The sequence below is a fragment of the Danio rerio genome, chromosome 5 (assembly GCF_052040795.2).
Source record: "Danio rerio strain M-AB ecotype USA chromosome 5, GRCz13ab, whole genome shotgun sequence".
NCBI classification, from domain to species: Eukaryota; Metazoa; Chordata; class Actinopteri; order Cypriniformes; family Danionidae; genus Danio; species Danio rerio.
Window position 1 is genome coordinate 21227316 of NC_141025.1, and position 12214 is coordinate 21239529.

Here is a 12214-nt window from a genome sequence, read left to right on the forward strand (position 1 = left end):
ATTGTTTAGTGCTTATATAACCAACTAATCCAGAGAACCACACTTTTCGCTTGAATCTTGATGTTAAAGCTCTATTTGAGTGTAGCTATGTATCAACTGTAACAAGATGCCATCGCTTATACCTGTGCAACTTCTAAAAAAAATAAAGTGACTCTGGCAGAGAAAAAAACGAATTTACTCTCAGTCTGGAGTTCTGGTTAACGTGTTTGGTGGAAATGGTGGATACTGTAGTAAGTAAAAATATAATTATTAAATTATTTTTATTATTATTACTTGCTTTTTTACTTGATTTTATTTTTAAATCTAATGTTCTAATTACACTGGAATAGATAGGAGGTATATGGAAGACCATATTTCAAACAAAAAAATGTCATTTAGAGCATTTTTGTTCTTTCATTCTACCTGTCCAGGGACTACAGGTGGAAAATAGCAGTTTTTGCTTACACCTGGTACAAAACAGATTGCCTTTTTTAAGATTAATGTATTGTTGTGCATGCCCCTGTTTAAATAATGACTTCAAATCAAAAAATGACAATTTGTCAGAATTATAAATGTTTTTATTTTGGGTGTCATGGGAAATTATAAAGTAATTATTGGAAATTGTGGTGCGTTTCTTAAGCTAATATTGAAAGATTCAACTAGGAATACATGGTGTTGACCATTTATAAGACAGCAGGTGTGAACAGTTTTGCTGCGTATGAAGGAATTGACATTTTAATAAAAATAAAAAAAAACAGTGAACGAGGCCTGTTGAGATGAGAATAAAATATGTTTTTTTATTTTTAATGACATTTTGCCATAAAGTATATATAAATTATTTAATTCCTTTAACATTTACTCAGTATATTTGGCAAAAAGAAATGTTGACATTGTTCTAAAAGGAATTATTTGAGTGTACAGAATGTAAATTCACAAGCTTATTGTGCTAACAAATCTGAGATATTGCACTAAATATTGATTTATGAAGTTGAACGCAAGTATAGTGTTGTCTAAAAATTAATGAAAACATATCTAAAAATGTGTCATTTTCAGTTATTTCATGAAGTTACATAAGAAACTGAAAATGAAAAGTTATTAAATGTTAAATTACATCATCAATCCTGAAAAAATGGATTTCAGGTGATCTTTTTTTTGGTTGTTGGAGTTTAAGTTTGACGTGTCAGATTTGTACCCATCAGTATTACTAATCTCAAACCAGAGTTGTTACACTAAATATTGCTTTATAAAGTTGAATGTAAGTATAGTGTTGTTTAAAAAATAGTAGAAACGTGTCTGAAAACATGGCATTTTCACTTATTTCATTAGTAATAAATACTTAAAATAACAGCATTTTTATTTTACATTAGGAGAAAATGTCATCAGTTCTTTACAGAATAAAACTAAAATGACATTTGTCTCAATACACATAGCTACGGTATAAATCATAAATCCTGGTAAAAATGGATTTCAGTTGATATCTCAATTTTTCCTATAGAGCTTTTTCGTTCTTGTTGGAGTTTGGGTTTGACGTGTCAGATTTGAACGCATCAGTAGTGCTAATCACAAACAAGTTATTGCAGGTTTGACGAGCGCTTTTGTTTTTACATACAGTCTGTCCTCAGGGGACAGGAGCTTCAAGCTTCTCTTGACTCATAATGAGTTTGCTGTAAAAGGAGCGAATATTAACTCCACTGACCTGACCATCAGTCACAAGAGAAACAAGACAAAGGGCTCTATTTTGACGGTCCATGCGCAAAGCACAGGGCGCAAACTCTTTCATGGCGTGTCAGAGTCCACTTTTGCTAATATAAGGACGGAAAAATCCGCTTTGCGCCGTGTGGCATGATCTAAAAGGGTTGAGTTTATTTTCTTAATGAGTTATAGCTGTGTTTTGAGCATAAACAATAATAACAATAATCTCATCTCCCATTCCCTTTAAGAGCCAGTTGGGTTCGCGCCATGGTGCATTTGCTATTTACATGACGACTTTGTAAGTAGAAAAACTGAGCATTTCACTAGCAAGAAAACAGTTAAACAGAGCATCTGCAGCGCGAGAATGAGAGATAACGCCTCTCATTGTCTACTTTAACTTTCGCTCTCGTGAATAGGGAAACCTTGTATGCACAGAAATCAATTAGCCTATAAATAATTAATTTCATTTGTTAAGCGCAAATATTTGTTTTTGAACTGTTTCTAAATTCAGTTCTAATTTCCAGCAAACGAATAAATGAACAATAATAACGAAGTGTGTTCAAAAACCTGAGTTATATCCTAATACACATGCTATGCCCCATATGATCTGAAACCTGACAGGTGGGCAAATCTAAGCTTGTTTTTAATAAAACAAATATAAATATGGATATAATAAATAATACTGCTAATAATAATAACATTATACCAAAGCAAATTGTTATGAATGAACTGAAAAAGCCTCTTGCTCCAAGCTGAAACTAGCAAACAACTATTGCGTCGCACCTTGCACCACATTGCGCCGGGTGTATAATGGGGCCCAAATACTTTCTTGAAAGTGACTTGCCCAGACTGTCTTGAAGATCTGGAATTTGATTACAAGAATAAGATTGTTTGAAACAAAGTACAATTGCATCACAGCACTAAAAGGTGAAGTAGTCAGCTGTCTGTGTTGAGAAACACAGGATGTCTGAGTTCAGCTGGATTATGTAGAGTTTCTCTTCTCTAAAGCAGTCGAGGTACAAAATGTTCTCTTACAGGGAGAATAAATCAGCTGTTTTCCTTCAGTTAACATTTATTCATGAGGCAAGTCCTTGATACTCATTCAGAATGCAAATCAAATTCTAAAATGTCTTCTCATTGAGCACTGATGTCTTGGAATACAGCTGTGGAAAAAATTAGAGGAAAGAACATTTGAACATTTCTCTTAAAGATTATTAGTTAAATGTGTGAGTAAAATGTTACTTTATGATATATTTTATGGTCTGATGACATTTCAGTTTTATAAAGAATATTACCTTGTTTTTTTCTTCAGAAAAATGACTAAAATTGGCCAAAAAACATAACAAAACAAATGTTTTTATTCATTTTTATTGAAAATCAAGGTTATTCAAAATATTAATACACTAAATAATAATAACAATTTCTTAATGCTTCTGAAGTTCTGAAGAACATTGTCTAAAAGTAGATATAAACATTTCCGAAAACAAGCTGACTTTTTTGTTATTTTATGCTCAAAAAATGCTCTACATAACAGAATTTTTATTGTAAACTATAGGAAGAAAGGTCATCATTTGCAGAACAAATAAAAAAAAAGAAACTTTACTCAAAACACATTACAATAAATCTTAAATGCAGAGAATATTCAAGTGGCCTCCTGATGATTTTCTTATGTTGGTTCGGTTATGCTTTTATTATTCTTTTATTATTATTTGACGTCATCAGTCACCTCTATTTGCATTCTCCTGGCGCCGGGAGGCAGACACTTTAAAATAGCATCAGCGTTGATCAGCACTTTATAACACCGTCCAACCTCCTAAAGCCAGATACACCATAAAAATGAGCAGAAGAGGATTTGCACCTGTGCTGCTTTTTCTTCTGGGTAATGCGGAGTAAAGGAATGAGATAAAGATAATACTAAGCACTTTAAAAAAAAAAAAAAAAATATATATATATATATATATATATATATATATATATATATATATATATATATATATATGTATATATATATATCATAAGGAATTACATTTTCATCAGTCTTTTGAGATGAAATAGTTCTGTGTGCTTGGAAATGCCAAAGCTTGGGGTCAGTGCTATTTTTATTTATTTTTGAAAATCTTTAACAAACCAATAATAATTGCTAATAACAGTTTTTCTAATAACAGTTTTCTCTTTGAATATATATTCAAATTTCAGCATCATCATAACTTCAGACTTCAGTGTCGCATTACACTCTTGCTGTTTGTTCAAACTATTATTTTAACATGAGCTGAAACACCACAATTCTTAAGTTTTTTTGGGACAGCTCAATTGTTTTATGATCAATCCACTTACATTTGTAAAAAAAAAAAATAAGCTAATTTAATTCATTCATGTTGTTCCAACACAAATGGAGCTGTGATTGTGTATATTTTAAAAGACATTATTTTTCATACAATCAGTGTTAAAAATTGCATTGCTTAAATTGTTAGTTCACTTAAAAATGAATATTATGTTAAGTACACACACACACACACACTTGAATACACACTCACTCATACACATTTTTCCAAACCTCTCTCTTTTTTTAACAGTTAAATGCATCCATACTAGATAAAAGTATTCAATTAAATTTAACCAATCCAGACTCAGTAAAAAAGTAAAAATAGGACACCTCAAACTAAATCTTAGTAACCAAACCTCATGAAAGATTATGTCTGTTTGGCCTAAATAGTGGCTGATTATATTTAAAAGTTGCTGTTTGACTTGTAGTTTGCAACTTTGCATCTTATTTCAGTTTTAATCATAAGGATTGACACATTATTACAAAAACCCAATAAACACCGAATCACTGCCAGAAACATAATCGATGGAGAAAACTGTTTGTCCAATTGTGCTCAGTCAGTATGAATAATTATTGAACTAATAGCTCATCCAGAACTGCAGATGCTGTCCTTATTTACATATGCAGATATAAATGACTTTGTGTTTTCTTCGCTCTTGCAGTGAATTAAAACTCGTTTTGTGAATTAAGACCTTAAAATGCTCAAAATGTCATCCTCGTGAAATGCAGCAATGTCCAGTTCATCAACAAATCCTTCTTGAGATGCTTCTCAGAAAAGTCTGGATGATTTGTTAATGAATTTGACTGATCTCCTTTTATGATTCTTGAGCTAACAAGATTATCAGTGATAATCAACAGTTAAATGCATCTTTTCTGTTTCTGCTAATGTATGATTTGAGATGACTTGCATACCAACACTGGTAATACGAACCATAATACTATTATTTTTAATAATATTTTTCTCTTTTTAAAGCTTGATTCTATCTTTAACTATCCTGTTCACAATAGCTGTATTTTCATCCTAAGGTGCGAATTTAACTTATATGCAAATCTGGAATATTGCATATAATACTTAACTAACTGGCTAAAGAACTAATAAATAACTGTTTTCATTCAGTGAGTCAAAGAAAACAAAATCTGATAAACTGGTGCCAAATATCAAAAAGAAATATGTAATTTGCTGCCTTTAGGAGATGCCACTTTGGTGCCTTTTTTCATGTACAATAAATGACTTTCACCTCAGAAGATGAAATGGAATAAACGAGGGCTGTAACTAATGATTATTTTGATAATTGATTGGCCAATAATTTCTTTGATTAATCGGATAAAACAAAATACTTTGTAAAACACTGTAAAACAGTGAGAATAACTAAATGTAATACATTAGTTATTAACTTCACTAACTTAAGGAACTTATACTTACTTGTTAAGTAACTTATACTTTTTTTAAAATGTTACCTTGACTAAATAAAAAAAAAGAGTTATGGTGACTCATAAACTGGTTTTTATTAAGCAGAACTCAAATCGAATGAGTTATGAATTACTTAATTGTACTTTTTTGTGTGTAAACTCTAATGCTAGAAGCAATACCAAACCATTTGAGTAGTTATATAGTTGTTTGGACTTAATTAGTTTAAGTTAATTAAACTAATAGCGATTTTATAACTGAAATTAAAATGTTTAAGTTACTAATACTCAACGATATCAACACAAAAGATATAGGTGTATGTGACTTAACGTACAGTGTATATATAAGTTTAAAGTACTCAAACAATTTTGTTTCAAAACTTAAATGGTTTGCCACAGTCGGTTTCCTCAAACAATTTGAGTTAATGGGTTTTATAGTGTACACATATTATGTCAAATCAAACTTTTAGATGCAATTAATCGTAAAAAATCTTTGCCCAGCACTATGTTTTTTACACTTGACATTTTGCTTATTATAACTATATTAACCTTTAAATTAGGATGTTATTTATGTCTAAAATTATACCTTAAAAAATGCTGAGCAAGGACCTAATTGCAGACAAAATAATTTATAAATTTAATAAATAAGGCAAAACAAACCACCCCGAGGTGGAAAACATGAATCAAAAGGCAAAAACAGACTTGACTGGGCTGGCAGGACAAAGCAGGGCTGGACACAACAGGACAGGGAAATATCGATGACGAATTGGCACAGGACAGCAGACATGAGGAGAATATAAGCAGAAGTAAATCACCACACAAACAGATAAACAGAATTAACTAATAATGGGGTAAACAAGGAGGGTGGGACAAGACAATAGACGGGAAAGCACATGACAAATAAAACGAGACTAGAACACGCAGCCAATAAGAGAACTCATTTACCACATGTTCATATGACAACACAAGCACTGCTAAACACAACACCAACAGAAGCTTGAACGCGAGACACGAGTACACAATAAATGAAAACACTCAGCAAGCACTCACACACGCAGCATGAATGTTTCATCCCAGAGCCAACCAAAACCAACTACACTGAGACGCTGGGAATGACACAATACACTGCAGACAGACGAACGTGAACACTCAGACGGGAGTGCGCAATTGCAAAAACGCACAGACCTCACGCGCCCACATCAAGCGGGAACGCATACGGTCCAAGCGCGTTCACAAATGACGCTCATACAGAGACACACACACACAATGACAAAAGCAATGCTCGATCCGAGAAAACTTCCGAGAAAAGTCGAGCACAACACAAGACATGACAGGACTAATGTCTGGACTCTGCCAAAACAGGAATTAACAAGACCAGAGTGGCAGAATCCTGACACTCAGATGATGTTTAACAGAGCAAGGACATTTTCACAGTATGTCTGATACTATTTTTTCTTCTGAAGAAAGTCTTAATTGTTATATTTCGGGTAGAATAAAAGCAGTTTTTAATTTTCAAGAGCCATTTTAAGGTCAAAATTGTTAGCCCCTTTAAGCTATGTTTTTTTCGATACTCTACAGAACAAACCATCATTATACAATAACTTGCCTAATTACCCTAACCTGCCTAGTTAAGCTAATTAACCTTGTTAAGCCTTTAAATGTCACTTTAAGCTGTATAGAAGTATCTTGAATAATATCTAGTCAAATATTATTTACTGTCATCATGGCAAACATATAATAAATCAGTTATTAGAAATGAGCTATTAAAACTATTATGTTTAGAAATGTGTTGAAAAAAATCTACTCTCCGTTAAACAGAAATTGGGGGAAAAACAGGGGGGCTAATAATTCTAACTTCAAGTGTATAAATATATACAGTATATATATATTTAAAGGTTTACAATTCAAATCCAATTAGAGCCATTTTTTTGATGAACAAAGTCTCATAATATATCTACTAAAAGACTTTACAAATGCTATTGTACATAAATCACATAAACATTTGCATATTGTTCAATAATATTACTGAAATTATTTTATAACATCTGAATGAATATATATTTAAATACAAGTATATAGTTAATAAGTATACATTAATTTATTTTTTTTTTCAGCTTGGTCCCTTTATTTATCAGGGGTCACCATAAACATCCATACACACTCATTCACACACATACACTGCAGCCAATTTAGTTAATCCAACTCACCTTTAGCACATGTCTTTGGACTGTGTGGGAAAACGGAGCACCCGAGAGAAACCCACATGAACATGGGGAGAACATGCGAACTCCACATAGAAATGCCAACTGAACCAGCCGGGACACAAACCAGCGACCTTCTTGCTGTGAGGCAACAGTGCTACCCATTGAACCACCGTGCCACTTTATTAAGTATACAATATAAGTAAATGAACAGATTGAATGATAGGATCAAAAATCTGCGGATTCCCTGTGGGCCTACTTATGACTCACCAAAACTCACTTTGATCAAAGTTTTGCTCTGGGACCTTGCGCTGCCTCAATGATTCAATTACATATCAGTTTTGATCAGATAAGCATGTAAAGTTATGTAAATTCTTGTCACAGAGACCCAGAAGACCAAGGCACTTGTTTTGTTGTAGGAGAGAAACGTGCACCTTTTTTATATACGTATTAAATGCAAAGCAGCCAATAAACCACAGAGAACATCATCTGTTTTGTTGAGCACACATGATGGGCTTTGGCTCTTAAGCTTCGAGTTTATTTGCTTTTCATGTTTTTTGGCTTTGTTCTTACCCTCCTCGTACACTTTGATTGGCCTCCCACACGTCCCACACCAGTTACATCATAGCTTCATGGATCCTGCCAAAGCCTACAAGAGAGGTTTGTTTGGGTAGGACCCACACCACAGTCACCGGCCAGAGGAGTTGGTCTGTGTTTAGGAAAGAATGAAATGTAAACGCGTATTGTGGATTCAAGATTTGCAATCTCAATGACCTGCATCAAAGGGGGAGGGGCTTATAAAATGATTGACAGTTTTTCAGATACAGCAGGGAAAATAAGGATTGAACACATCATGTTTTTTCCTGGAAATAATATATTTATAAGGAGCTGTCAACATGGAATTAAACCAAATTTGGGTAAAAACCCAAACAATACAATCATAAAAATAAAACAAAACCAAACAAATCTGAAAAAATGAGTTACGTGTAATTACAATGAAATGATACAAGGAGAAAGTACTGAACTACTGAAACATATTCAATACATTATATGAAAGCTTTTAATGATGGCAGCTAAAGCCTAGTTCACACTACAGGATTTTAAGCCTGATTTGAGCCCGATTTTGAAATTAACGAGCTTGCCGTCAGATCGGGGGAGCTCGGCGCTCTGCAGTCTTTATGTGTGAACTAATGAAATCAAAGAGGCTCGCTGACGCGTCTCTGACACCTCGCTGGCGAAAATCTAATATTTAGCATGCTGAATATTCCAGAGCAGTCGGCCGATTCGATCCCACGTGCGGTCAGATGTAGTGACGAACTGTAGCCAATGAGAGCACATACAGCATGAGCTGAATGGCCATTGTGCTCAGAAGCTCAACAGAAACGTCTGTGATTGGCCAGAATGAGCATCGATGCACTCGCTTCATTCTGTGTTAACACGGACACGAGAGTAGGCTATATGAAGATGTCATACAAGACGTCATATTTACATTCAAAACTTCTATTGAGATATTAAACTTAAGCTTTGAATGTGTTTTATCATATTTTATGACACATTACCCTATTTATTTTTCTTTTTGGTAATACAGCCTATAAATATGTAGTTAAGATACTAGAACACACAAATGTCTGGGCCTCGCTTTCATTTACACTTTCAAACAGGAGCTATTTCACGGCATAGAATACGCTGTTTTAAAAGATATATCTGAAGTAAATTTATGTTTTTGCTATAAGAAAGTTGTTTATGTTAGCAGGAAGTTGCTAAGCAAAAAGGCATGCATAATTAAAGTCACAGCAAAAAGCAGCAGACATTTGCATTTGACACTGTGGATCACTTGGTCCTCCTTTTGCGGTTGGTCCAACAGGTTGGCCTTCAGAGGGCTGTGTTAGACTGGTTTAACTCATATTTAACTGGTCGCAGTTTTTCAGTTAGGGTTGGTGACTTCTCTTCATCTCCTGCCCCTTTGAACTGTGGTGTGCCTCAGGGATCCATTTTTGGGCCCTGCTTTCTCTGTGTTCTCTTTGTACATGCTGCCTTTACATTTATATATATATTAACCCCTCTGTCTCTTCTATCAAATCTGATTTTTATTTATATTCTATACTGGATTCAAGTCAGATGATTGGCTGGGCCATTCTACAGCTTGATTTTCTTTCTCTGAAAGCATTCAAGAGTCTTTTCGGCCGTGTGTTTTGGATTATTGTCTTGCTGAAATGCTGAAACCCTGGTTTCATTCAATTCAATTCAATTCATCTTTATTTCTTTTGCACTTTCACAATGTAGATTGTGTCAAAGCAGCTTAACATAGAAGATTAAAGTAAATTGAAAGTCCAGTTTCATCTTCATTATTCTGATAATGTAGATGTTGTACTGAAGCAGTGAATATTAATTTACAATGACGAAGGGCAGAGGATTGCTTAAGAACTACTGAGAGATTTCAGCTGCTGTCTGGGCTTTCACTGCTTTCCTACACCTCACTTTCTTCATGTCTTCAATACTTTTTTCTTGTGTCATTTCATTTTATTACAGATAACTTCATTTTTAAACTAATACGAATTGTTTTCTTTGCATATATGGATATCTTTTCTACATGGATATATCAACATCCGGGGAAAATTTCAAGTCAACGCCACATTTAAAAATTTGTATTCTGAGAAAAATGGGGACGTGTTCAATCCTTACTTTCCCACTGTATATTATTATTGATATCCTTTGCTACAAAGTGTACAACTTGGTTGTACAAATCTGATCCCAATGCAACCAAAAGTTGGTTATTCATATCAGATGGTTGTTTTTATTATTTAATTAAATGAATAGATCACTCGGAAATGAAAATGCTGTCCTCATTTACTCACCCTTGTTTCAAATCGAGTTACATCCTTCTGCTGAACACAAAAGAAGATATTGTGACCATCCATAGTATTTATTTTTCTTACTATGGAAGTCAATGGTTTTCAGCATTCTTCAAACTATCTTTTTTGTTCAGTGGAAAAAATGAGGATGAATAAATTTTCATTTTTGAGTGAACTATCATTTTAAATAGGAACATCAGACATGTGTAAACACCTGAATGTATTTTTCATATCTCAAAGCTCATTTTCTCTGCATTAACTTTGGACACTTTGTACCCTAAAATCTCGTAAAATCAGCAACGCTATAAAAACGTTAATCAAAAGCATACTGTTGTCTTCCCACCCAACACTTAAAGACTGAGTCGTATCACTCATCTGGTGTTTGTCTTGGCTCGCTTAGACCGTGCTTCTCTCCTGACTTTCATGCTCAACCAAGTGACATCACCTTGTTTACCTTTATAGCTGTTTTTCCTCAATAGATCTTAGATATGGGTTTTGAGACGCCGCTGGTGTCCATGTAAACAAAACAGGCGTCATGGTTGTGTTTGGATTGTAATGGTCGTTTCACTCAACAGGTGACTTGCCTCAGCATCTTCAGGTGATGATCAACATTCTTCGGTCTGAGGATCGCATCAAACTGGTAAGAAAACACACACACACACACACACACACACACACAGTCAATGACTAACATTTTGGCAGTCAGACTGAATGGGTTTTATTGTCAAAATGTTGCCTGAGGCTTGTTTCCTTTTGCTGTGATTATCAAGGCACGCTTGAATTCGGGCTGCACGATATTGAATAAAACTGATATGGAGCTATTTAATTTTTTTGTAATGTATAATTTCACCAGATGAAATTAATGTTTCTTTGAAAAGAATTCATAATTTTCGATACATCGGGATGATTTTGAAAGTGATTTTGACAGTGCATCTACATTAAATATAATAAACCAATCAATCACAAACATTGAAAAACACTGTAGAGCAACAATACTGTAGAAATAAAACACACAGTGCATTACGATTTCTGAAAATCTAGCAATGTTTAGATACACAAATGTAATAATCAAATATAAAATAACACTAAATAGTCTTTATCATATATATATATATATATACTGTACATCGTTAGTTATAAATGCAATTTCTTATGCCTGAATATTTTTAACTGAATTAAATGATAAAAACACATAAATAATAAATGTTCTGGTAACTTTATGGTTAATAGCAAAAACACCTGAAATCATGAGTGTTTTCAAATGTGTTTTTCGCATTCTGGTCAATAATAATGCCGATTCAACATTGCAGATCTTGCGATGTGACTATTGCAGATGCGCACATTGCGATATCGATGCTGAAATTATATATTGTGCAGCTCTAGTTTAAATGTCTTGAGGGTTCATGATGAAATATACTGTCTATATTAAAACTATTGTCATTCACTTAAAATGTTGATTAATGTACATTTAACAGCTGCATTTGAACAACTGTATTTGTCCTGTAAAATAAATATTCTTTTGATCATTTATGAAACCTTCTGACATTCCAAAACCAACTTTGCTTTGATGTGAGCTGTATGGCAGCTGATTGGTGGAGAGGAGACAGAGTGATGAAGCCAATAATGGTATTGGGATGGTTAGGAGGCAATGATGGACCGAGGACAGTGGGCAAATTTGGCCAAGATGCCAGGGTTAAACCCCTACTCTTTTTTGAAAGACATCCTGGGATATTTAGTAACGTTATAGTAGTTATTAAGTA

At 33.7% G+C, this 12214-nt stretch overlaps 2 protein-coding genes across 5 annotated transcripts in view; both read left to right on the forward strand.

Moving 5' to 3' along the window:
- Positions 1-12214, forward strand: part of sgsm1a (small G protein signaling modulator 1a) — a 766057-nt gene that overhangs the window by 274493 nt on the left and 479350 nt on the right. The window lies entirely within an intron of this gene.
- Positions 1-12214, forward strand: part of ssh1a (slingshot protein phosphatase 1a) — a 92297-nt gene that overhangs the window by 62245 nt on the left and 17838 nt on the right. For all 4 annotated transcript variants that reach the window (XM_087253348.1, XM_087253346.1, XM_087253347.1 and 1 more), the window contains one exon: positions 11030-11094. In XM_087253348.1, coding sequence (XP_087109474.1) covers positions 11030-11094 — 65 coding nt within the window. The remainder of the gene's footprint in view (positions 1-11029; positions 11095-12214) is intronic.